The 25423-nt window shown below is 37.1% G+C and overlaps 4 protein-coding genes across 14 annotated transcripts in view; 2 read left to right on the top strand and 2 right to left on the bottom strand.

Moving 5' to 3' along the window:
- The window catches only part of cep290 (centrosomal protein 290), a 28558-nt gene extending 24021 nt beyond the window's left edge, over positions 1–4537 (top strand). For 6 of the 9 annotated variants that reach the window (XM_077210692.1, XM_077210690.1, XM_077210691.1 and 3 more), the window contains 12 exons: positions 73–196; positions 329–1252; positions 1496–1630; positions 1767–1853; positions 1934–2098; positions 2665–2787; positions 2883–3055; positions 3131–3272; positions 3566–3639; positions 3727–3821; positions 3913–3971; positions 4048–4537. In XM_077210692.1, coding sequence (XP_077066807.1) covers positions 73–196; positions 329–1252; positions 1496–1630; positions 1767–1853; positions 1934–2098; positions 2665–2787; positions 2883–3055; positions 3131–3272; positions 3566–3639; positions 3727–3821; positions 3913–3971; positions 4048–4230 — 2284 coding nt within the window. In that variant the 3' untranslated portion in view covers positions 4231–4537. The remainder of the gene's footprint in view (positions 1–72; positions 197–328; positions 1253–1495; positions 1631–1766; positions 1854–1933; positions 2099–2664; positions 2788–2882; positions 3056–3130; positions 3273–3565; positions 3640–3726; positions 3822–3912; positions 3972–4047) is intronic. The other 3 variants (XM_077210696.1, XM_077210695.1, XM_077210694.1) reach the window with 1 other exon arrangement.
- On the bottom strand, positions 2545–8409 carry rlig1 (RNA 5'-phosphate and 3'-OH ligase 1). 2 transcript variants are annotated; one of them, XM_077210697.1, is made up of 7 exons: positions 8182–8409; positions 7734–7851; positions 7230–7325; positions 7026–7142; positions 6714–6911; positions 6026–6195; positions 2545–4995 (listed from the first exon to the last, which is right to left on the bottom strand). In XM_077210697.1, the coding sequence occupies exons 1-7, from the start codon at positions 8269–8271 to the stop codon at positions 4807–4809; spliced, it is 978 nt and encodes a 325-aa protein (XP_077066812.1). In that variant the 5' UTR covers positions 8272–8409; the 3' UTR covers positions 2545–4806. The 2 variants fall into 2 exon arrangements, with proteins under 2 accessions (XP_077066812.1, XP_077066813.1); XM_077210698.1 differs by having other exon boundaries at positions 7734–7848.
- A 529-nt stretch (positions 8410–8938) lies between these two features.
- Positions 8939–10702, bottom strand: borcs5 (BLOC-1 related complex subunit 5). Of its 2 annotated transcripts, none has more exons than XM_077210685.1 (5): positions 10447–10702; positions 10168–10244; positions 9882–10025; positions 9557–9714; positions 8939–9483 (listed from the first exon to the last, which is right to left on the bottom strand). In XM_077210685.1, exons 2-5 carry the CDS (start codon positions 10223–10225, stop codon positions 9256–9258), a joined length of 588 nt encoding a protein of 195 aa, XP_077066800.1. In that variant the 5' UTR covers positions 10226–10244; positions 10447–10702; the 3' UTR covers positions 8939–9255. The 2 variants fall into 2 exon arrangements, with proteins under 2 accessions (XP_077066800.1, XP_077066801.1); XM_077210686.1 differs by having other exon boundaries at positions 9115–9483; positions 10168–10266; positions 10447–10534.
- A 1210-nt stretch (positions 10703–11912) lies between these two features.
- On the top strand, positions 11913–24236 carry bmal1a (basic helix-loop-helix ARNT like 1a). The gene is made up of 19 exons (XM_077210684.1): positions 11913–12032; positions 16787–16832; positions 16948–17095; positions 17803–17823; positions 17937–17975; positions 18090–18122; positions 18221–18378; positions 18498–18577; positions 18676–18768; positions 18853–18970; positions 19058–19207; positions 20699–20945; positions 21253–21359; positions 21466–21616; positions 22629–22717; positions 22795–22903; positions 22984–23077; positions 23405–23498; positions 23583–24236. Exons 3-19 carry the CDS (start codon positions 16956–16958, stop codon positions 23738–23740), a joined length of 1881 nt encoding a protein of 626 aa, XP_077066799.1. The 5' UTR covers positions 11913–12032; positions 16787–16832; positions 16948–16955; the 3' UTR covers positions 23741–24236.
- The last annotated feature ends 1187 nt before the right edge of the window (positions 24237–25423 follow it).

The following is a 25423-nucleotide window of genomic DNA, read 5'->3' as shown; positions in this document are numbered from 1 at the left end:
GTATCAAAGCAGTATGTGCAATTTTTTGTATGTTGTCTTGATGAATGTTAATATGTATGGTTGGTTATGAAGGCAGCAGCAGGCTTTACCCCGTGATGCTGCAATGGAGGATATTACCATCAGGAACCAATATCTTGAGGAGAGGATTCACTCCCTGGAAAGTCAACAATCTAAAGAGTCTCCATCCAGACCATCTGTAGGTGCAACTCTTTCCATCTTGCCATCTTTTAACACTTTTTCATTAATTTCACTCCACTAATATCACTCTCATGCTTCCTCTCAAACCCGTTTCCTTCTCCATACCTCTATTTTATCAATGATAATGAAGGACAAACATCTGGCATCACAATCTCAGCTCAGTTCTTTATCAAAAGTTTGTTCTATGACTTTTGATATCAGTGAAGCTGAGCAAACTCAGTCTCCATTATTAAATGACACAATCCCTGGATCAACTGAAATTGAAAAGGAAGTAGCAACTCAAACTTGCTTCACAAGTCCAGCAGAAGTGAGTCGAGATGAACAGAACAAGGAAAATTGTGTTGTTGATTTAGAACCAGAAGATGTGGTGAATGAAATTGAAAAAGAGGAATCTGTCGAGAAAGTAAAAAACGAACCAGATGAGGCTCAAGGAGGACAAGATTTAGTACTTTCGGAACATGCACAGGAAGAACTGAAGACTAATAGAGAGACAGAAGAGATAAAGTCAGGGCTGACACATCAAGAAAATGCTTTGGAAGAAGATCAGCTGGAAGATAAACCAACTGATAATGGAAATACAAATGCAGAAGAAATGTTGGACAACATTAGGATTCGCACAGAGCCAGAGACTTCAAAGGTACAAAAGGAGGATGATCCACAAGACAGAGGTAATGAACAAGAGCCTGAAGAACAACATATTAAGATCACAGAGTCTTTAAAATCTGAAGGTGATCCAATACATTTGAAAACATCTGCAGGGTCTAAAGAGGTTGAGGAAGAAGAAACTGTGCTCAGCAGTTCAACCACATTTGATGCCAAACTAGTGCCTGAAGAACCAACAATGGAGGAGACCATGTCCACCTGTGGACCACCTTTGGAAGATGTGGACCCTATTTTAAGTGAGGATGTTAAAGGTTCCCCCACTAAGGTGCTGAACGCTGATGTTGTTGGAAGTAAACTTGATGTCTTGGATATTCTTCGACCTGTAGAATCAGACTTTACCGTCTTTCATGACAAAGAGCAGACAATGAAAAGCAGAGTGAAAGCTCGAAAGGTACTTGACGCATAGGAGTTCCCACTGAAGTGCTAGCACAAAGCTTCCAGTTGTCCGCCCTATAGCAGTGTTGGCTTTGAGCTTGTGACTTTGCCTTTCCAGACCTGAAGTGTCTGCTTTTGTCCCATAGCAACTTTTTCTTTTGTATTGCACCCTCTCCATCTTGCATCTAAAATGTTTTTGTTGTTTGGTAGTTGTTTAGCTGTGTTTTCTATAGCATCAACATCTTTGTTGTTTCTGTAGACGTCTGGCCGTGGTACTGGTACCCCATCTCAAAGAGAACATGAATTCCAAAAAGAGAACCTCAGGTTGTCCACTGAGAATCTGGAACTTCGTTTCCAACTGGAGCAAGCAAACAAGGACCTGCCTCGATTAAAAGTACAGTAAAATCAAAATTATTTATAGTATGTAAAAAAAAAAAAAAACATTTAAACAACCTACCAACTGCATAACATAATTTAACCTGAATTATTATTCAATCTGTTGTACGTACTTCCTTTCCCTGTAATGAAAGGATCAGGTGTCTGACCTGAAAGAGATGTGCAGTGTTTTGAAGAAGGAGAAAGCTGAAGTGGAGAAGAGACTCAGCCATATTCGTGGGGTTGGTAGCAGCATGTCGGAGCTCTTAAAACACTGATCCTCTCATCTCCCTTATTCATGATATTTGCTCCTCTCATACAGTCTGGCCGCAGCGGGAAAACCGTACCTGAGCTGGAGAAGACTATCGCACTGATGAAGAAGGTAGTGGAGAAAGTTCAGAGAGAGAATGAGAGCTTGAAGAAGACATCAGAGGCCAATGTAAGGGAGCAGCTTGCAAAACTGGAACAGGACCATGTGAAACTTAAGGTACATTTTGTGAACATGTTCAAAGACACACTACCGTTTACAAGTTGGAAGTTGCTAAGATTTTTCAAATGATTTTGAAAGAAGTCTCTTATGACCACCAAGACTGAATCAAAAATACATTTATATTTTTTTTAAATTTAAGATAACTGTTTTATACTTCAATATATATTTTAAATGTAATTTATTCCTATTATCAAAGTTGAAAACAGTTGTGCTGCTTAAAGGGATAGTTCACCCAAAAATTAAAATTAGCTGTTAATTTAGTAATTGTTTCTTCGGTAGAAATGTCAAGAAGATTTTTAGCTGAAACCTTGGTCCTTGGTGGTTTATATAAAGTCAATGGCTACCATCACTTTTGGATTAAAAAAAAACATACAGGCGAAACCAAATTAATACCCGTGGCTCCTGATGATACTTTGAGGTCTTATGATGCGAAACGATGAAAATTTTGCTTCAACCGTTTAATTTGTGGGAACAATACAAGATTGTGATAGTTTCGTTAAAGTACATCATTCTTTTCTACATTCTGTAATAATGTGCAACCCATTTTTTTTTTTTTGTTACAGTCAGAATATGTAAAGCTGAAAGGAAAACAAGAGGAACAGCTAAACGCAAGACTTGAGTCAAAAACCAAGGGCATTGAGAAAATCATGATGGAAAATGAACGCTTGCGAAAAGATATTAAAAAGGTTTTTTTGTTTTTTTTTATAATTTCCATTACCTTCATGTATGTGCCCTTAATACATCACATGTCTAAGATACATGATTTTTTGCTAAATTGCAGGAAGCAGAAGCTGCAGAAAAGCTGAGGGTCGCAAAGGCCAGCCTTGAAGTAACCAACGAGAGACTAAAGGCGGAGCTTGAGGAGACCAATCAGAGTCTGTTATTAGCACAGTCAAAGGGGTCATCTTTAGAGGGGGGAGACAGCAAAACCTGGAAATCTTCAGTTGTGACTAGGTAGTAGATTTACTTGAGTACTACTTTATCAATTTCGTATCCATGTAAGGTCATTATTCATTTTTCCCATCACAGGTTATTTGAAAACAAGATGAAAGGTCTTGAGAGCGAAATCGCTAAGAAAAGCGCCAGCATATCAGAACTGAAGGTGCAGCTAAAAGAGGCTAATGAGAAACAGCATGCCACAAAAATCACTGTCAGCCAGCTGAAGGAACAAGTGAGACGCCGATCTGTATAATAAAACACTATAATACAAGCTGAAATACACTAAAGGTCTTTTGCACAGGTTTTGACCTGATTTGAGGGCAAAAGGGGGCTTTGAAGGTGTTAAAGTGTTTTTTTGTGTTCGGAACGACTTGAAAGTCTGGTAGTGTGTCTGGAAGTCGTCAAATGGATTTTCGAGTGTTTTATAACCTGTTCTGTTTTTAAAAGCTGTGTAGTGTATTCCAGCTTTAACATGCGCACATTGCCTTTTATCCAGAGATCTTATAACCTAATGTGTATCAACAGGTGGAACTTCTTAAAAATATCCCAGTGGGATCGACCACCGACAAAGGGCTTGCCAGAGAGTTTCAGTCAGTGAGGTGAAGCACTCAACAGGCAGAATATCCATAGACTTCAAAGTACATAAAACAACTCAAAACTCATTAATTGCCAAATATCCCATTTAGATTGGCCAATAAACAACTTGAGAGAGAGAAAGCTCAACTTCTTCACCAGATCCAGAGGTACGATGAGCAGCTTGGGACCAGCAAAGTAGGACCAGGTAAGATCACCATTGAATTTTTGAAGAATTTCATATCATTGTACAAGACGACATGAATGCATATATCATCAGCCTGGGTCCCGTTTTGTAGGATTCAATGAGCTCCAGGAACAAATTAAGGCGGCAAATACTGAAAAGAAGAAATTACAGGTATTCCTAAAAAAAAAAATCTCTCTAAATAATCTGCTGTTTTTAAACCGTCGCATTCTAAATGCTTTCATTTTAGGATGAAGTAAGAAAACTGACCCAAGAGCTGAAAAGCTTTGACCCGACATTTTTCGAGGAACTTGAGGATCTTAAATTTAATTACAATGAGGAGGTGAAGAAAAACATCATCCTAGAGGAACAGCTGAAGAAGCTGTCGCATAAGTTTGGTGTGGCGATTCCTGTAGACGTGTCTATCAGCTAACAGACATCAGATCATTTTTCAGGTCATCACATTGTATTGCTACTGCTTATTTAGAGCTAAATATGTACATGTAACAATATTATTTCACTTAATTCTACTTGAATATAAAGTTGAAATGTTTTATAAGTAGACATAGGAGATTTTTTTTTGTGTCAAATATTAAAAAATGTTCATACAAAGTTAGGTTTTACAATATTTGTGATTTAAGGCCTTACCAGCAAGCAATGAAACATGTATAATTATCAATCACTGCCTCATTTTTGAGACCCCTTAGATGTAATAAACATCAGTTTGCTTTGTTTATTTATATACATATTCCTGAACGTCCTCTGAAACCTATTTAAACAAACGGGAAAAAAAGAAAAAACTATCATTCTCTAAAAGAAATGAAAAAGTGCAGAATATAAAGTAATCACAGCATTCACATATATCTAATACCCAAGTGCATATATGAGCAAGGTGTCAATGGGAATTCAGAACAGGCAGTTTTGGCTAATATTGAGTGTTGGGAAACCAGTCTTCACTCTGGTTGAAATCAGATGTAGTAGGAATGTTTGGTAGTTATATTTTATGAGATTAGGGTTCAAACTGAATGTCCTGTATGCAGCTGAAGAGTTGTCCATTTATGTTGGAGAATGATTTGAATAAGTCCTTCCCGGAAGCATCTGGATCCCATGTTGTTGCATCAACGTGGACGACCACTGGTCTGGTGTTCAGGAAGGTGTCACCAACAGGCCATTTCAGACCGAGATGATGGCGGTGTATCTGAAGATAAGATTAACATGATTTATTCAGAAGAACATGTGGATAATGGCAACAGCAGCAGAATTATGTTTACTTGGGACTTGTCCACACTAATACGTTTTTGTTTGAAGACTTTTTACGTTTTGGCCTTCCGTCCACACTGAGGGGCTGTTTACGTGACACTGTTTTCAACTAAAAACATAAAACTTTTTATGCGTTTTGGCTTTAAGTTTACATGATAATGATGTTTTGGGTGCCTAAAAACGCAAACTTTTGAAAACGGTTTTCAAAGTGCACGTTTTTGAAAACGGTCTCCGTGTAAACAACAAAAAACATGATTCTCTGAAAACAATGACGTCATGCACGTGTATTACGTGTTCAGTCTATAGTTTTTCATCGCCATCTAATGGCCTGGCAGCAAAATACAGGCTTTTTAGTTGTTTTCGCAGATTCGTGTAAATGGGGATCGTTTGACTGGTGTCGTCTGTACGCGGAAAACTAACAGGAAAAATTAAGCATATCGTTGTCGTGTGAACGTACCCAGAGATAGCGTTTTTGTCCTGCGAAAACGGCACTTTTTGAAAACGCTTTCCCAAGTGGATAAATGTATTGTGTGGACAATGAAAACAATGACGCATGTTCCTTTGCACCCACTTCATATGGGGGTCCTTTAAAGATGACAGAAAATGTACTTGCATTTGCTGTCCTGTGACAAAACATCAGAGCAGTCGCATTATAGACCAAACATATGATGGAGAGGGAGTGCAACCTGGACGCATAAGTGAATGGAGAGATATTTTGCTGAATAAAAGGATCCTGTCAGAAGAATAGCAGAACTTTTTCATGTCCGTTCCATCTGTTTCATCTCAGTGAGCTTGTATGGGGTTTCGCGTATGCACAGTAAGGTGAATTCAGAGTTTTCTGACGTTTCAGTGTGGACGTTAAACTTTTGGAAAACGCTAGTGTGGACGGAGGGCGTTTTGAAGCCAAAACTCTGTTTTCAAATATATCCGGATTAATGTAGATGTAGCCTTATAAACCCTTTGTTTACCTTAACCAGTGTCCCGTCATCACAGTGCCAAACAATTCCCTCCACTCGCCCCTCTCTGCATTCCTGAAACCAGGAAAACAGCTGCTGGCATTCCACTGGAGGAGCGTTCCGGATGCGCAGGACCCCGTGAGGCACCAGTACATGGACTGGATGCTTCTTACTTCCCAAACCTACAAAATCCCACAGTCAGTTGCTTCCAAAACCAACAGAAATACAGTTGGTTTCTTACTTCCTAAAACTCTTACACTACCATTCAAAAGGTTTTTGAAAGATATTATTACTTTTATAAAAATTGACAGTTATGACATTAATTGATACAAAACTGATACAGTATTTCTATTTCAAATACTCCTAAAATAAATTGTATCACAGTTTCCGCAAAAATATTAAGCAGTAGAACTATTTTCAATAAGAAATGTTTCTTGAGCAACAAATCATCATATTAGAATGATTTCTGAAGGATCATGTGACACTGAAGACTGGAGTAATGATACTGAAAATTTAGATTAGACATCACAGGAATAAAATACATTTTAAAATATATAACAACAGAAAACATTTATTATAAATGTAAATACTATTTACAATTACTGTTGTATTTTTGATCAAATAAATGCAGCCTTGGTAAACATTAAGAGACTTATTTAAAAAAAAAAATTAACCCCAAACTTTTAAACTTTATACTTGCCATATGGATTTCCGTTAACATTGGTCCCGATAAGTTCAAGGGTTTGCTCCATGAGGTCAGCCAGAGGAACGCTGACAATTTCAAGCAATCCTTCATCATCCCCATGTGTCTTCAGGACAAGGGCAACACCAACATTATAGTTGACCACAGAGGCGTGCCAGCAATACTGCTTGTTGGTTTGATCCACCGGAACCCAACCTTCATAACAAAGAGATATAACTACTGTCATCAGCTGCCTTTATTTTCAAGTACAGTATAACATTGCATCAAGAAGATGAGAAACAAGAGCATGTTTCAGATACACCAACCCACCGGGTATGTGTCCATGTTCGTCAGGCACTGGATGGCCATTCTCATGCTTGACTCTGTGAGCAGCGATCCAGGATACTGGCACTTCTCGTAAATCTTCATCCATGTTCCACACAAATCCTGTTATTTAACAGAGAATCAAAATATCTATACAAGTTAAATAGCGAGACAAGATTAATTTTAAAAAAAAATCTCAAATAAAAATACCTTTACAGGTCTTCTGTGAATACTGATACTTTTTGAATCTCTTGTCCGCCTGCTTGGTGGGTTTCCGATCCAAGCGAGCCCAAATATAAGGTTCCCCTTAATAAAAAAAAGAAATTATTACTTCTATTCAGCAAGGACAAATTAAATTAGTCGAAAGTGACAGCAAAGGCATGTATAATGTTACAAAAGGTTTCTGCTCTTCTTTGAACTTTCTATTCAACAAAGAATCCTGAGGGGGAAAATGTATCACTGTTTCCACAAAAATATTAAACAGCTGTTCCTACTGTTCTTCAACATTGATAATGGTAAGAAATGTTGCCTGAGCACAAAAAACAGCATATTGAAATGATTTCTGAAAGAAGTTAAGATTCAGCATGGCAATCACAGGAATTACATTTTAAAATAGAAACGTTTTTTATAATACTTAGTAGTACTGGATTTACTGTATTTTTGACCAAATAAATGACGCCACAGGTTATGACTCGTTTATGAGCCAAATTCTACCTTTGTATGTGGTGACATAGCAGCATGTCCCATCAATCTTCTCAGTTGCTTCAGCACAGTGAATTCCTGAGGCAAGAGCAGTAGGGTGCACTTTCTCAGTGGCCACCACCTGGAACTGCTGTACGAGAATACGAGAACATGTACAATCTGATAATAATCAATTCAATCTAGGTTACCATATACAATGCATGATGACATTTTATGTGATACGTTTTATGTGATTGTATATCACTTTTAGATCAGCCCGTTGACATGCATATATAGCTTTGGGTGCAGTTTCTCCCTTCAATGCACCGACTAAAATAATAATTAAAATATGTACGAAAAATGATGACGCTGGCAGTAAGCATGCGCCATATTGTAATGTATTTACAATGTTTATAGGGTTTTGGTGATGAGACAACATGTAATGGAACAAAAATGCAGCTGACCTGACCATTTCACCCACCTGAGAGTCGCGTTTTCTGGATGGTTCGTTTCTCACTTCCGTCAGGAAAACACAAGGGATTTTCTGTTGCACTGAACCCAGACGCCGCATTATCACCGCTGTTAATCACCTTTAATAAGGGGTGTGTTGCTTTACAGACTGAATATGGATATGTATGAGATCAACACATTATCTGATCAGCCATTCACAAGCGCCTAGAGCTATTTTGTTGAGATTTCCTCTCATTCTGTAGAATTATGTAAAGTTGATCTTTGTCGCCATCCATTGGAACGGAGAGTAAACGGTTTGTTTTTATATTGTGCAGGAATAAAAGCCCGTTTCTGCCTCGACGCAAAAAAAGCTAATTGCGACTTTTTTAATATTTTATTTTTAAAACCGTTTTACACATAAATAAACGAAAGATGAGATGTCTCATGGGGGCGCCATCTTGAGATTCACTGACTCTAGTCGTTAATCGGTAACCATCGTACGTACTTTCGCACGATGAATAAATCTATCATCGCTGATTGAAGCGAATTTCTGCGTTGTCATTTGATATTTTGAAACAATGTTTTTGTTTTGACTTCATGCTCCATTTCAGTTTTGAACTCAAGATAAATATAGCCATTTAACTAAACATTTAATCTGCATAACTGAGAATTCACATTCGCAACCATTTTTACGATTCTAACATCACATGTTATACAAGTTTTTTTTTAAACTGTCCTCAAAGTATTATTTTTAATAAATCTCTTGTGTAAACAAACTGTATAAACAATTTAATACCAACAACTTTAATGACATGAGTCTATGGACAGCCTCTCAAGAGCATATGCATGACTTCTCATTAAATAACATTTTATATTACAAAGGCAGAATTTTATCTTCTCGTGCCCTTTCAAAGCACACAATTAAGCCTATAAATATATACACATCTTTACTATTTCAGTATAACAGTTTTAAATTTTGTACCAGTTAACTTGTTTTAGGCCAGAAAATACCATATCCAGGCAAAGTTCCATAGGTGGGTCTATAAAGCACAAGTTAATCAGTATGAACCCACTATAAACTATTTTTTCTAACTGATGCCATAATCTATTTGATATCTCTATCAGGCTTCATGCTGAAGGCTTCCAGGCGCTCGCTCTCGGGCAACAGGTTGTTGAGACGCTCCATCAGTGGGATCGTCTGGTCAATGCCCATCTGGATGCGTCTCAGAATCATCGACATCTCATTGACCTTTTGGATCTGTTCGGCGTACTTGGCGTAACGCTTTTGCCTCTCCTGCATAATGCTGAATAGCGCCTCCACTGACAGATCCATCTGAGAGAAAAAAAGTTTAGCATTTACAGATAGCTTGTAAACAGTATAATTCAGTAGACATAATGGTGAATACCTCTTTGATCCTCTTGACCAAAGCATTCTGGTCAAAGGCAACAGCCTCCGCACACTGGTGAAGATGATCCTGATATCGGACGCACAGCTGCAGTACCTGTGCAGAATCCAGCTTTTCTAAACAGACAGTGCTGGGGGAGGTTTGACCACTGAGCACACCTAAGACGATGACACCAACAATTAGGCCTAAACTGTGATTCATAACATTATGAACTAAGGCTGAATTGATACAGATTTCATGAATCGTTTCGATTCCAATTAATTTGAAAATTAAAGAAAGCATGGTTGTTAGCATCAGATTAGTTGGCATTTGGACTGCTGCTTACCTTTTAGAAGAGGCTGAAAGGTGGGAATTTCCTGTAGCTTTATTACATCTGGATCATTATGGATATTCCGTAATGACTGAGTTCCTTGGGTAACAACTACTATGTCATCCATTTTGGCTCTTTGCTTGGCTGGAGAGGGAACAACTGAAACAACAAGACAGAACTTACTGACAGGTAATGCTGGGAGAATATACACAACATAAGAAACATCTCCATTCTAACAGATTTATGTCTATAATTAAAACTGACAAATTACAGATAATGATGTCATTCCCATGTTTAGTACCTGAAGCACTGAAGTCTGAATGTTTATGTTCAGCATCTCCACTCTGTTCAGCACCCATGATGCACTTGGTCTAAGCACTGAAGAAAAAAAGACAACACAATATATATATATATATATATATATATATATATATATATATATATATATATATATATATATATATATATATTAACGAGTATAATACATCTAATAGTCTAATACAGAGGTACGATACAAATATGGTTTTAAAATTGTATTTTGTTTAAATGTTATGATTAATAAACTACATGCTTTACTTACCTTGATGTTGATGTTTTTAGTTGTTTAACAGCTGTCTACGTGTGTCGATTTCATTCGGCTGACCGTTTTATTGAATGAAAGGTTTGCTAATGTGTTACATTGTAGATTACGTAAATTACAGACATCATGAGATGCCAAACCACAATACTGACTACAGAGAACGTGTACGTTGCTATATTTTTTTTAGTAAATAAGGTTACAATCACTGGAGGTACAAATGAAACATCCGGTCTAATAACATGAGACGCGTGATGATGACGTCATGGGTTTGTTTTCATGTGACCATTCAAGCCATAGACATCAGATCTCTACGTATATGATGTCTATGATTCAAGCATTTACGATTTTATTTTATTTTTGTTTCAGTAAAATGAAAAGCACTTTTCACACTTGTATCTCTCTATTCAACTTACAGAGAAAGCGAGAAGAAAAACAGTTACTGGCAGTTTAAACAATTCGCTTAAAATTACCTGATATTTGAAGCAGTATATGCTTATAATGATGATTGACATATGAATTAATTAATATAATTTGTAGAGCCAACTTTATATACACAAAAGTGATAATGTACATCCCAATATATATTTAGAATTATATAAATTATATATTATAATTATTCTTTCTAAAATAGATTTTTTTTAACAGTAAATCGTGTGTAAAGGAAAATGTTTACTTTCTAAATGTATTAACTAGTCAACATGTTTAAATCAGATTTTGTCTACATTAGTTATTTTTAAACATTCATGTGGTGTGAAAAATAAGCTGCATTAATAATACATTTAAAAGAATTTGCCAAATGCTTTTTCAAAACTTTTTGATGGACACCTTTCCCTGATCCTGCTTTTCGCAACACAATAAATTATTAAATAACTAATGTGTAGATTTATTTAAAAAGCCAAATTTGTTATTAAATAATATAAACTATTAAGAATACTGTAATACTGTTACATATTAAATATCTGTGGAATTCCTTAGGAAATCTTCCCCTTTTTGTTTTATTTGTTTATATATCCAGTTGCTGGTCTCCGCTACCTTTGTTTTCATTAGGATGTTTTTTTGTTGTTGTTGTTGTTGTTGTTGTTGTTTTTTACACATTCATATTCAAACTGTTCACTTAATTCTTTAAAATTCGGCTCATTTCTCACAAATAAATCAAAAGCTCTCGATTTTAAGCGTATCTCATCCATCTCAACAATCTCATCCATTTCTCCATTGAGCAAGAACATGAGCATGAACCATAGACTGTAAAAAATAGAAAAGAACATTAGACAATGCAGCAACATGCAATTGAGAACCACCCCTTACTGGGATCATGAGCCATGTCGGTGAATCGCAATAAACCCTGTTTGATTGGCTATTCTGTATGTCAATCATTCTGCCGTGAAACGTAACCTCCATTCTGATTGGCCAAAATAAGTGCAACTATTTATCCAAAGATCTTATTGGTGGAAAATATAGGTTAGTGGTCCGACAGTCACACGAAGGAAAGAAAAGTAGGTCAGAGACTGATTCCGTTTATGTCACAGTTCCTCACGGACCGGACGTCAAATAACCGAAATAAACTGTGATGATCAGCTATTCCTCCGGTAAGTGTGACGTTTTAACAATTATCTCTAAGTATCGCGTAATGCTTATCGATGTATTATGTGCGGTTTTTTGTCCTCTCGAATATTGATTTCAGTAGGAGGGGCGTCTGTGACATTTCTCAGGTTGAATACCTTAGAACCGATGCAGCTGCCACCACAACAAGATCAACCATGGTGTCAGTGATTTAGTTAGAAAGCCATCAATCATAGCAGAACGCAACCACAAAGACACCCGTCATCGATGTGAGGTTAATGATCTGCGTCGCCTTTAAGTCGGTTGAGGAATAGAGGGAATAGAGGGTGTGCTTGAGCCTCCTGTGTGGGTTAGTCACTTCTATAGCTACTTGCATTTACATTATCACTGCTGTATTCGCCTTCTTAATTGGGGCTCTCGGATCCTTCTGGGCTGGCTGTCTATCTAGACAGCATTTTGTGTGGCTTAACGTTAGTAGGCTCTCACAAGTGATGCTTTCTAGTTAACGGTAGGCAGCTCGCTATGGTTTGAGTCCGAGCTAACTTACATGTTAATCAGTAGCGTCATTGTGCTTCCGACTACCCAAGACCGATTTACTGTCGTTGTAAAGATACCAGTTTAAAGGTTGTGAGGTTTGCCACCATCTATCTATATGTGCGTTTTTTTAACCAGTCTGCGTAAGGAATAAGAGCGAGAGACAATTGACTATATATATATATATATATATATATATATATATATATATATATATATATATATATACATTTATTTATTTGCTTACACACACACATAGTGGGGTCCAAAAATCCATAAAAAATCTGTCATTTTAAGGGTGGAATATTTAAAGGGATAGTTCACTGAAAAATGAAAATTGATCTTTTTGATGAAATCTGAGCGATTTCTGTCCCACCGTTGACAGCTACGCATCTACAACTTGTTGACGCTTCAAAAAGACCATAAAGGGATCGTAAAAGCAATCCATATGAATCGAGTGGTTAACTCTAGATTGCTTTAGCAGTTCCGCATCACAATCCGTACACGAAAACTCGCTTCCGGGCACGTAAAAACGTCAGAGCAACCCTTAACGGATTAGACCAATGAACTTTTGATATGTCATTTACTGGGGGAGGGTCTTATCTTCGTTTCTTAGCTTTGATTGGTTCATTTTTGGCCTATGAAATGCTCATAAATGGCGATTTGCTGAGGCGGCGCTGGGTGGGGAACTATGTTACGCGTCACAAGATTCCGTACAGTCATTGTTGGGAGCGTAACATGAAACCGTACAACAATTTGTGGGTGGTTTACATTATAACTATGTATATAAACTTAATAAAATGTGTATAACACTGTTCATTCATGTATTCATTAGCTAGATATTTGAGATCACTGGGTTGAAAAAACAAGATGTTTACATTTGTCCTGGGGGACTTACATTAATTACTGCTATGGGCGGTAAAAAAGCGTTTAGCAAAAGCTGTTTCTAGCGCCCGTCAAAGTGCAGTTTCTTCTGCTTAAGCTGCTAGCTTTAACTTTGTTTATGGACACCCTACCTCATCGTGCAGGGTGTCTTATAGTAGTTAGATTTCATTATGACACAATTTACTTCAGATTTGACTCTTTGGTTGACTTTAACGTCCTTATATCGCTGATCTGCAAAATATTGTTCATTACGAAAAATGGCGCGTTCAGTCACCTCAGGTCGTTTCCAAGACCTCGTGAACATAGTTTTTAAACCGCTGTTTAAAATGGGGTTTTATTAACCTTATAACACACATTTTAGGTTAAAAATGTTCAACACCAATAACCATTACGTTTAACTTCAATACTATAGACCACATGACCAAAACTTCATTCATTTCATTCGCTGACTCTCTTCCCTCCTTCACCGGAGTCTACGCGAGATCCCCGCCCACCGCCATTTTTAAACGTCACTCGGGTGTCCTTGTACTTACCGCTGAAATGTCGTCTTCAAAGGGCGTGGACTTCGACAATGAGTGAAGAAGATCAAATATGAAAAAACACTGTTTCCAAAGGTATATATAACTTTATTTGACCTGGAAGCGATTCATTGTACATTTGATTCAAAAGGTCACTGTACGGATTCATGTTACGGAAGCGCCGCTGTACGGATTGTGATGCGGAACTGCTATTTGAACTGATTGAATTTAGGCTTTTTTCACATTTGAACATTGATCAGTGAACATAAACGGAAGCTCAACCAAACCTGCTTGACACATGAGAACAAACCTCATTGGTTCTTGAGGAAGCTCAAACATGCTGCGTAACACACGAGAATGAACCTCATTGGTTTTCGCACTAGAGTGCGGATCGGGCCGAATTTTTTTGTCCGAGCCCGGCCCGCGTCCGACAGAGCAGTAACCGAACCCGACCCGAGCCCTACAGGCATAAAGATATTTATGTCCGAGACCGACAGTTAAAATCCCATTTTTTTTCTCATACTAATGACACATGTGCATTTGTTTGTGTGGAAAGCCTGCTTTTATTAAGCAACTGTAGGAAGACATTCGGAAATGTCAGCAGGATGAGTGCATCAGCGCGCACGGAGAAACGAGCACACTTAACACAGGCGCGCATGCACGTGTTTCGTTGTCACGGCTACATAAACAAATTTCCGCACACAGGAAGACAGATGTTATGGTAATATTTTACATGTATTTTAATCACAAAAACGAACGTTTGCATCACGTGAAAGCATCAGGCACATTGGCTACCATCATAATAAGCTGTTTTAAATTTAAAATGTTCAATGCCATATCGCGCTGATGTGACCGAGCCGGACCCGAACCCGAACATAATTTCTAAATATCTGTCCGAACCCGGCCCGTCGGGCTCGGGTCCCGTCGGGCTCGGGTCGGGTATCCATCCTCTATTTCGCACGTCAAGCGAACATGCTTGAGCTTCTGTTTACCACAACTGATGTGAGAGTTGATGATTTAATGTTTATATGTGAATAAAAGCCTAAATGCAGTCTGTTCAGTGTATAAAGCGATCGTGTCTCTTCAGAAAATGACCTGTTTGTGACACTGACCTTGTAAACTCATTTTTACAAAAGGTCAGATGTTCTGTGCATCACTCTTAGGTTATGTTGGGTAAAATTCATGTTCATTTTTCAGCTCAGCGTTTTCCTTAAACTTTTATACTTCTAATATAATTTGTAATGTCAAAAAAAGGGAAAAATCCAAAATAGAAGTTGCAAACCGCTGTATAGTGCAGGCAGGGCTAGTTGTTACATTTGTGCTTTAGTGAATATTTCTGAGCATGGGTTTATATTTGAAAGATAATTTCTGTACAGGCACAAACCTTAAACTATTAATTATTTTAAATATTAATATGTATTATTTAAATGTAGTTAATATATTTGTATTTATTATTAATAGAAATATTATTTTTTTACTAGTATATTTTAGTGTAATATTAATGAATTAATATCGACAACAAATAGTACTTAATGAATTTAAAACAAATGTGGCAGCTTGTCCCAACCTGATATTTGTAAAAACTACTATAACTTAAAAGACAGTTTGCTTTCAGTCATGACAAATCGAACAAGTTATTATGTGAAAGTGCTGCTTTCATATTGTAAGATGGGTGTGCTGCATTCCTAAAGTACAGCATCAAACTAACATCATTAGGGCGTTCATCACTATTGACTTCCAGAATTTGTTTTCTTTCCTTTAATCACATCTGGACTTTCTTCCATTCATCCACACGTCACGTTTGTCCTGAATTTGTCTGTAACTGTTACAAAAAATTGAGGCTCATTATTGGGATGAGTAATACAGGTAATAATGCAAGAGAGGTTTAATATGCATAGGCCTAGTTGGCTTTCGTCAAACTGAAATAATCTTGAATTCAAATAAACTGAGATGACCTACTTTTATCTTTTTTGCCCGTCACTTTCTTCCTTTTTTTTTCTCCTTTATTTATGGCAGTCTGAAGTCAATCCCACGCATTCAAGAATAGATCATTTAGAGATGGGTAGAGTGCTGGTGATGCATGTGCTATGCATCTGTATGCTTGAATAAAACCAGTTATATACCCAATAACACTTTTTGTTTAACTATGTGAATTTGAAAAATGACTGATGCGTTGTCGCATGTAAAACTGTGCTCTTGCTCCACAGTGGGCTTTAAAACGGCTGCTGGAAGGGTCTGTGAACACTATTTCAGCAGAAAATCCCGTTTGAACACAGGGGAGTCCTGTTTCATTTACGGAAGGAAAAAATCGGTCTTCTGGTCCTTTCTTTCTGCCAGTTGCGTTTCTGTAATCTAAATGTGGCCTAGATTGCGAGCTTTCCAAGGGTTTCCTGGCAACCAGAGCAGGTCATTGATGAAGCTCAGTCATTCCTCCTGGTGTATGTGTGTGGGAGTATGAGCGAGATTGTTTTTCCTCATTTGTTTGTTAATAATAAGGTAGCGCAAGCTACCTGTTGACAACTTAAAGGGATAGTTCACCCAAAAATGAAAATTCTGCCATAATGTTTTCACCCTCAAACCTGTATGACATTTTATTTTGAGAAATGTCTGTTTTTTTTTTTGTTGTTGTTTTTTTGTTTGTTAGTTTTTTATGGGGTCCAAAACTGTTTGGTCAAAAAACAATGGTTCTCAGACAAAGTGAAGTCAGCTATTTTCTATTAATGAATACTGACTGAACTCATAACCTCAAGTGTGACGTCTATGTGAAACTGAAATATAGTTTTTTGTCGTTCGAAACCATTTGGTAAACGCAGCTATATTTTTTCCACAGGATCTTACCACAGGTGGAATGCCATGTATTGAACACAGCTGATTGACTGAATCTGTACAGTGAGCATCTTTTGTTTTCTATACACGCACATTGATATAATTTATAGCATATTGTCACCGTTTTGAAGAACTGTAATGTTCTTAGAATATTTTTTTTGTCCCTGTTTCTCTTAAGATGATCTAATGGCAGACCAAAGAATGGACATCTCCTCCACCATGAATGAGTTCATATCCCAGAGCTCGGCAGATCTCATCAGCAGTTCCATTGGCACCACGGGCATGGACTACACCCGCAAGAGGAAGGGCAGCACCACCGAATACCAGTGAGTAAACTCCTGATAGTAGATAGTATAGGATATAGTCATAGTAAAAAAAAAACAGTTATTGTACTTTGCAAACTAGGTCTAAGCAGTTCCTTATTTTTTTTAATAAAAATAAAATAGTTACAGAAAACCGTAATGGGGACGTTTTTTAATTATTTAATTTATTTTGCACAAAAAAAAACTGAAATAATTTTAATTATTTAAAAAAAAGTGACCTGTTTTTCAGCACATCTTTTTTCCTCAAATATCAAAAAAAAAAAAATGTTTTTTTTACTCATTGTCTTAATCATAAAGTAATTTATGAAATATGTAAGTTATAAAATAATTTTAGAGTAAAATATTGGAAACACAGTAAGGTTCCATTAATTAAATGGTTAATGCATTAACTAACAATGAGCAAAACATTTGTTATAGTATTTATTAGACTTTAATGAAATAAAATAAAAAGAACAGCTGTTCATTGTTTCTTCATATTAGCTCTGGTCTTTTGATTTTAATAATGTATTAGTACAACTTGAAATTAACATTAACTAAGACTAATAAATGCTAAAAAAGCATTTTTCCTTGTTAGCTCATGATAACTAATGTAGTTAACTAATGTTAACACATGAAACCTTATTGTAAAGTGTTACCAATAGACTTATATTTATATAATAGAATGTTATTTTTAAATATTTATAAATATGTTTTTTTATTTTGTTTTACAGAATTGATGGCTTTTCATTTGAGTGAGTACAATTCTCACATAAACTTTGCCCAACTGAGGTCATTAAAAATAATTTACATAATTTGTTGTAAAAGCTTGTGTCAATGAACTCTGTGGTGCTGTTCATTTTCACAGTGATAGCATGGACACAGACAAAGATAAGACTCTGGGAAGGTAAACATGAATTACATGCTGTTATCTTTAAATTCACAGTTCTAATACATAACGAGATTAATACATAAATTATTAATAAGTAATAAATAAATAAATCTTTTCTCCTAAATCCAGGGATGAACAGCAGGGCCGGATAAAAAATGCCAGGTATGGTGAAGAGGCTTTTCTTTGCTTAGTTAATATGTTATATGTAAATGAGATCTGTTGCTTGTATCTTTTCAGCTGATTTTATTTTCTTTTTTTAGGGAGGCTCACAGTCAAATAGAGAAGAGGCGCAGGGATAAGATGAACAGTTTTATAGACGAGTTGGCATCGTTAGTCCCCACTTGCAATGCCATGTCTCGCAAGTTGGACAAACTCACTGTACTGCGCATGGCAGTCCAACACATGAAGACATTACGAGGTGAGTTTTCTAGCACAGCATGGGCCAAAATGGATCTAAATGAGCTCTTATGATTTTAAAAGCAAACTTTTTCCATATTAATTATGTCTGACTTTTCCCTTTCTTTCTTTTTCTTTTAGGTGCCACCAACCCATACACAGAAGCCAACTATAAACCAGCATTCTTGTCAGATGATGAATTAAAGCACTTGATTTTAAGGGTGTGTTTAAAATATCAACTCCAAGGCTTGCGAGATTTGATTATATGGAAAACTGGTGAGGATCTGTTTTAAAACTCTTCTCTCCCCTCTTTCTACAGGCTGCTGATGGCTTCCTCTTTGTAGTTGGTTGCGATCGTGGAAAGATTCTCTTCGTCTCGGAGTCTGTTTATAAAATTCTCAATTACACTCAGGTATATTTTCTTGACACTGATCTCTTGCTGCAATGCAGTAAAGTTTTTGATGTTAATACAAACTGTTTTGTTTTGAACCATCAGAATGATCTGATTGGCCAGAGTTTGTTCGACTACCTGCATCCAAAAGACATTGCCAAAGTGAAAGAGCAGCTGTCATCGTCAGACACGGCTCCACGGGAACGACTCATCGATGCCAAAAGTAAAGTTTGTTTTATTAAGTGTTTGCAGTCATTTGATTCACAGTTAAGTCAAAGGCACTTGGACTGATGTTCAGTTCTCTCTGAAGCTGGTCTACCAGTGAAGACTGACGTCACTCCCGGCCCCTCCAGACTGTGTTCAGGGGCTCGCCGATCATTCTTTTGTAGAATGAAATGCAACCGTCCTTCTGTCAAGATGGAGGACAAAGACTTTCCCTCAACGTGCTCCAAAAAGAAAGGTATTACTAGCTTTGCTGTTTGTTTGCATGAGTTAAAAAATCGTATGAAATAAAATTCCGATAAACTTCAGTTCATTAGAATGTGGAAGAAATGGGATTTAAGTGACTTTGAACGTGGCATGTTGGTGCCAGACAGGCTGGTCTACTTCCTGGACTTCGGGTTCGGTCCATCTATCACAGTTTCCATGTTTGTGGAGTAAATATGTAGGCTATAACATTGGAAACATTGGCACCTGCTATTTTTAAAAAGCTGTGCAAACACAATCAACGTACACTTGCGTCACTGGTTGATCCTATTGTGTTGGGTTATGCATATGGCACACTTAACTGTCATCATCTGATTGGTTGTATTCTACAGGATGTGCGGGAGGCGTGTGTGTTGCGTTATTTATCGGTCCGCCTGGAAACCAAGATGTTGTGTTGCCAAACTCCCTCATGGAAGAACGCAATCGTGTTTACACCTGTGACAATTAGCGCTTATTAGGATCAACTAAATGCTGTATTTTCTAAAGTTTGCAGCATAAACTCTTTAAAATACGTCCAAGAGATTTGCACGCCGGTCTGTTATTGTAGGGACATCGAACATGACGTATAACAAAACGAACTGTGATTGGATGCTTTACATGCCAGTCAGATGGCCTCTCGGCGGTCCTTGGCCAATGAAAGCTGCTAGATAGAGTCCATTCCTTCTGCCATTAGTCTGAAGGTCCCTACGCGTGACTAGACCCTACTCTTTGCTAATGTAGTTCCCCCAAAAGGTGTTCCTAGAACTAAAATCGTTCCCAGTTCCTGCGGTGCAAACTATGGGAACTATGAAAATGTTCCTCCGCTGTGAAAGCCCCTTTGTTTTAGTCCCCTCTGTCTGTGCGGATGTCTCCACTCTTTTTTGCACAAAACCATAAGAGAGACAGGGTCACTGAGATAATGCCCTTTTAAATTCTGCAGAGGTCACATCTCTGGTTTGAGTTTGGCTGGATCAATGAAAAAGGTGTAATTTCAAGCATTTTCCTGATCCGAGTGGGCTGGCAGTTTTGTGTCCCTTTATACTTTTGATTAATATAACAAGCATACAATGCATGTTATAAGGAGGTGATGTACACCAATGTGCAGAGCGTTTAATATGATACATGCTACCAATAAGGTTTCATTATCTAATAGTTCTATCAAAAGGCAAAAAGGCACGCATATACAGTATGCAAAAACATATGCATGGTGATATGCATGTTCATTCATCGAAGGTTTGTCTATGAATTAGCGGAGAGAAGCCCTTTTATAAATATTGGGTGTCTGTCTTTGCATGTGTCCACCGTACCCGACCTGCAATGTCTCTGAGGTCCACTAGTGACACTGTCTAGTGTCAGCAGGGGGAATAAAAGTTTATAATGATCAGTGGGAGACCAGACTTCTTGGAGCCTGCTTGGACCGGTGTTCTTTTAAATATTTCAAATGCATCGCTCCAAAGACTGATGGGTAAATCTCTTCTCTCTACAGCAGACCGCAAGAGTTTCTGTACCATCCATAGCACTGGCTATCTGAAAAGCTGGCCGCCCACCAAGATGGGTTTGGACGAGGATAACGAACCTGATAATGAGGGCTGCAACCTTAGCTGTCTAGTGGCCATCGGCCGCCTTCATCCGCATATAGTCCCTCAGCCCATGAACAGCGACATCCGCGTTAAACCCACAGAATACGTCTCCCGCCACGCTATCGATGGCAAGTTCGTTTTCGTCGACCAGAGGTGAGAAGATGCCTTTTGCTCTATTTCACATCATCTACAAGTGTGATTCGTTTGTGAGATTTCCTGAATGTTTACTGAATCTCTCTGGGCAAACCACTAAGATTTAATATGCAGTTTAGTATACACTTTTAAGGTGCTTCCACTAATAATGCCTGAGCTGAGCAGATTTGGTTACTCTCTCAAATGAGACTTGAATTGTCACAGAAACCTCAAGGGTCTACAAGTATTGATTTCAGTTCTCACATCAGTGAATTAGCGTCTCATCTAATCTATTAGCTCATCACTACAATTCATTGTTTCCTTTTAGGGCGACAGCCATCCTGGCGTACTTGCCCCAGGAGCTTTTAGGGACGTCGTTTTATGAGTATTTTCACCAGGACGATATCGGTCACCTCGCCGAATGCCACAGACAAGGTTTCGGTTTTATTTACTTGATCCTCTCATTCATACCGTTTTATTTTACTGTTATAATGCCAGTCGGTATCACATTTGTAATAAATGCTCACTTTTTTTATTTCAGTGCTACAGATGAGAGAAAAGATTAATACAAACTGTTACAAGTTCAAGATTAAAGACGGCTCTTTCATCACTCTAAGGAGCCGCTGGTTCAGCTTCATGAACCCCTGGACCAAAGAAGTGGAATATATAGTCTCTACAAACACTGTGGTTTCGTAAGTGTCGCATCACATTTCAGTTGTGAATGTTTGTTTCATTAAGAAGGTGCTAGGCCAAAATGATTAAAACAGCATATACCTTGGACCAAGCAAAGGAAATGTGCTCACAGTTTACATACTTTTTGATCTAATAAATTTGCCTTTCTTAGACTACGAAAAATTAAAGCTGAGCCCATTTACTTTCTTAATAAATCACCCTGGTGTTACTGTACACAAATTAACAGTGCAAGTGATTCTAAAGAATATAAATGTTTATAATGCTTTTTAAAGGTATTTTAAGTTACATTTACCAAAAGATTTCTGATGACATCATGAATAAAAGAATGTATGTAAATAAATCTATATTTATTAAAAACAAAAAATACTAATATCTATGTGTCATATATTTAGTAATATAATTCATATTTAGTAATATTCATATTTTGTAATATTTATCATGAGATATATATGTATATATATTTATATGATAATGTTAATAATACTAATAATAGTGCAGAATAGTTTTGATAAAATCATATATATAAAATAACATTTAATGTCATAAATTTTTATTATTATTAAGAATAAAAAAATATAGTATATAGCATTATTTAATATACTTGTGTGTGTATGTTTGTGTGTGTAAAATATTATATAGTTATGTTATATTTCTGTTAATGGAGTTAGTACTAATACATATTGTTGATATAATATTACATATATGAATTTATGCAATAATGACTTTTTATAAATTTATAATTATTATTATTATTATTATTGTTTTTTTCCTAATAATAATAATGTAATTCATATAATCTGATATTATTTATTAAATAGTACTAAATATATTATGTTATATATATATATATATATATATATATATATATATATATAACATAATATATATAAAATAAATTGAAATCCTGCTAAATATTGTTTTACACAGAAATATCACATTTCGAATGTAAATGGATTTCAAAATCTATTTCTTGTTGACTTTAATGCAGAATAATATTGTTGCTCGTTTCAGGGGCAGCCTGCTTGAAGGAGCAGATCCTAGTTATTCCCAGACAGCCTCGTCCCCTCAGAGCATGGACAGCGTTTTAACGTCAGGAGACGGTGAGATCATTTTCCAGCTGTTGAACTGCAGTTTCTCAAACGCGCCTGTTTTTAACAATTGTGTATGATTATGGCAGGTGGAGGGAAACGCCCTCTTCAGACTGTTCCTGGTATTCCGGGAGGGACAAGAGCGGGCGCTGGCAAGATAGGACGCATGATAGCCGAGGAAGTGATGGAGATTCAGAGGTACTTGCAGCATCTGGCACATTTAGGTTACACTGTCACAAAAATGATATTGATTCTATAAAATGATGTCCCGCCCCCAGGATTCGAGGCTCCTCACCCTCCAGCTGTGGCTCAAGTCCTTTAAATATCACTGCCACTCCCCCACCGGACACCTGCTCTCCAGGGGGCAAAAAGGTGAGGCACTGTCCTCGTAAATATGTCCTTGACCACATAGTATTAACTTCTTTGTAGCTGTGATCGATGCCACCCACCCTGCTGAGAGCCACGTTTAGATGAGTATGTATATATGTGAGAACACAGAAAACATCTGATCATAGTGATGTGGATAGGAGAAGGCGGAGTCTCGGAGCCACACCTTTACATAATCGCCATGGACCACTGGTAGCTCGAAGATTTTTACCAGCCAGAGCGAACTTTCCTGCAATGTTCGCTTTGGCAATCTGTTTCTTCGAATCGGAAACTCTTCTTGTTTTTCTTTAACATTTATCTCCTATGTTATAGATTCAAAATGGTGGAACTCCAGACCTGCCGTCAGCAGGAATTGTGCCTGGACCCGATTCGATAGGATACCCATATTCAAATAATTCATTAATGAGTGAGTACACGAGTCCTTCTCGCTTCAATGAATCGCATATAGTATTCTCATGCAAGTGTACTAAACGAATCTCTCCGCCTGCAGGTGATAACTCGCATCTTAGCATTGACATCATGGAAGAGCCCGGATCCAGCAGCCCCAGTAATGACGAGGCAGCCATGGCTGTTATCATGAGTCTCCTAGAAGCGGACGCTGGCCTTGGTGGACCTGTGGATTTCAGTGACCTACCCTGGCCTTTGTGAAACCGCAGCAGACTCTGGCCACAGGATGCTTGTTGGGTCCAGGGCTAATCAGGTCTAAGCGCAGGTCACCACAGCAGAGGCTCATGGGACAGGAAGTGCACCGCAGATGTGTGCGGAGGCTAAAGAGGCTGTGGTGTTAGAAACAGGACCTCATACTCAAAGCGCACCAAATGGTTCAGCTCCATACTTCCTGCCGAATGAGGATCTGTGCATTTCCCAGCTCACACGGTTTTATTCCCGACCTGGCTGTTCCTCTGTAGATATCGGCCTGGATTATTCCTGCGGTACCCATCAGCAAACATGGATATCTTTCTATACATATATATATATATAAATATATATACCATTTTGTGTTTTAAGGTTTTTACACTACAAAAGTTGTTGAAATGTTAAATATTCTATATGCAGATTGTAACTAATATTGTAATTCTATTATGTAAGATTTCTTTATGCAAAATATATATGGTTAAAGTGTAATGTATCAGCAGTGGATATTTTTAAAATAAAAAAATCTTGTCTTCAAAAGTTATTTTTATTTTTTAGATGGGCACTTTACGACCTACTATTAATATATGATTCATTTTTATCTTTATAAATAATAAATATACTAGCTGGCACAGATTATCGATGTCCTTAGGAAAAGTGCTAGAGATTTTTCCTCATCAATCTCTTCTCGTGCCTGCTTTGGCCAATGTCTCTCTCTCTGCCTTTTGATTGGTCCTTGGCTGGGATATTTTTGTTCTATGTTGCCATCCAGTGGTAAAATCTTTAAGGGAAATGAAATGTGTTGTCAGGGGAAAGAGACTATAGCTTGGCAGTTGAGTTCTGGATTATAAAATAAATTAAAGCCATTTTTAATTATTTTGTAGGTCAAGTAAAAATTATGCGCATGGTTTTGAGCATTCTCAATTTAATTAGCATGGCGTACAATTGATAGAACTTTAATGGGATTTTTAAAGGTGATTCTCACATAAAAATAACATTAAAAAATGTTGGGGTCAGTTAGTTTTTTGGTTTTAAATAATCCTGAAAAAATACCTGTCTCCACTAAAATATGAAGCGGTATGACTTTTCAACATTGATAAGAAATGTTTGAGCAGCAAATCAGCATATTTGAATGATTTCTGAAGGATCATGTGACACTGAAGACTGGAGCAATGATGCTGAAAATTCAGCTCGGCATCACAGAAATAAATTAAATTTTAAAATATATTACAATAGAAAAAGTTACTTTAAATTGTAATAACATTTTACTACAATATTACTGTTTTGAACAGTAGCATATGTATATAAATATTTTTGTTTTAAATATTTCATAATAGATTCAGATTCAAAGTGCATTTCCACGACAATGTTGTACTAAAATGGAAAAGTTTTCCCTTTTCTTTTTTAGTGTACAGGCGACAACGTTTGCCAAAACAATCTCCGTTCACAAGGATCTGCAAAGGACCATAACTATAGTTTTCAAAAACTTGCACTTTGAAACGTTTTCTGGCCCCTAAATTTAAATGACCGGCCAAAACGCATAAAAAGCTTGCAGATTTTAGTCGAAAATGCTGTTGAGTAAAGGACCCTTAATTTTAAAATGTTTGCATGACATTTTCATGACAATTTTTGCATTACATGAGAATATTGGGGGGCAAATGTGCTTAATTGTCAAAAGAATGCATATTTTAAAATGGA

This window comes from Siphateles boraxobius, unplaced genomic scaffold, assembly GCF_051911475.1.
Source record: "Siphateles boraxobius isolate OS27281-9 unplaced genomic scaffold, OSU_SipBor_1 65, whole genome shotgun sequence".
NCBI classification, from domain to species: domain Eukaryota; kingdom Metazoa; phylum Chordata; class Actinopteri; order Cypriniformes; family Leuciscidae; genus Siphateles; species Siphateles boraxobius.
The sequence above is the reverse complement of the archived record's forward strand: the minus strand, read 5'-3'. Positions and strand labels throughout refer to the sequence as shown.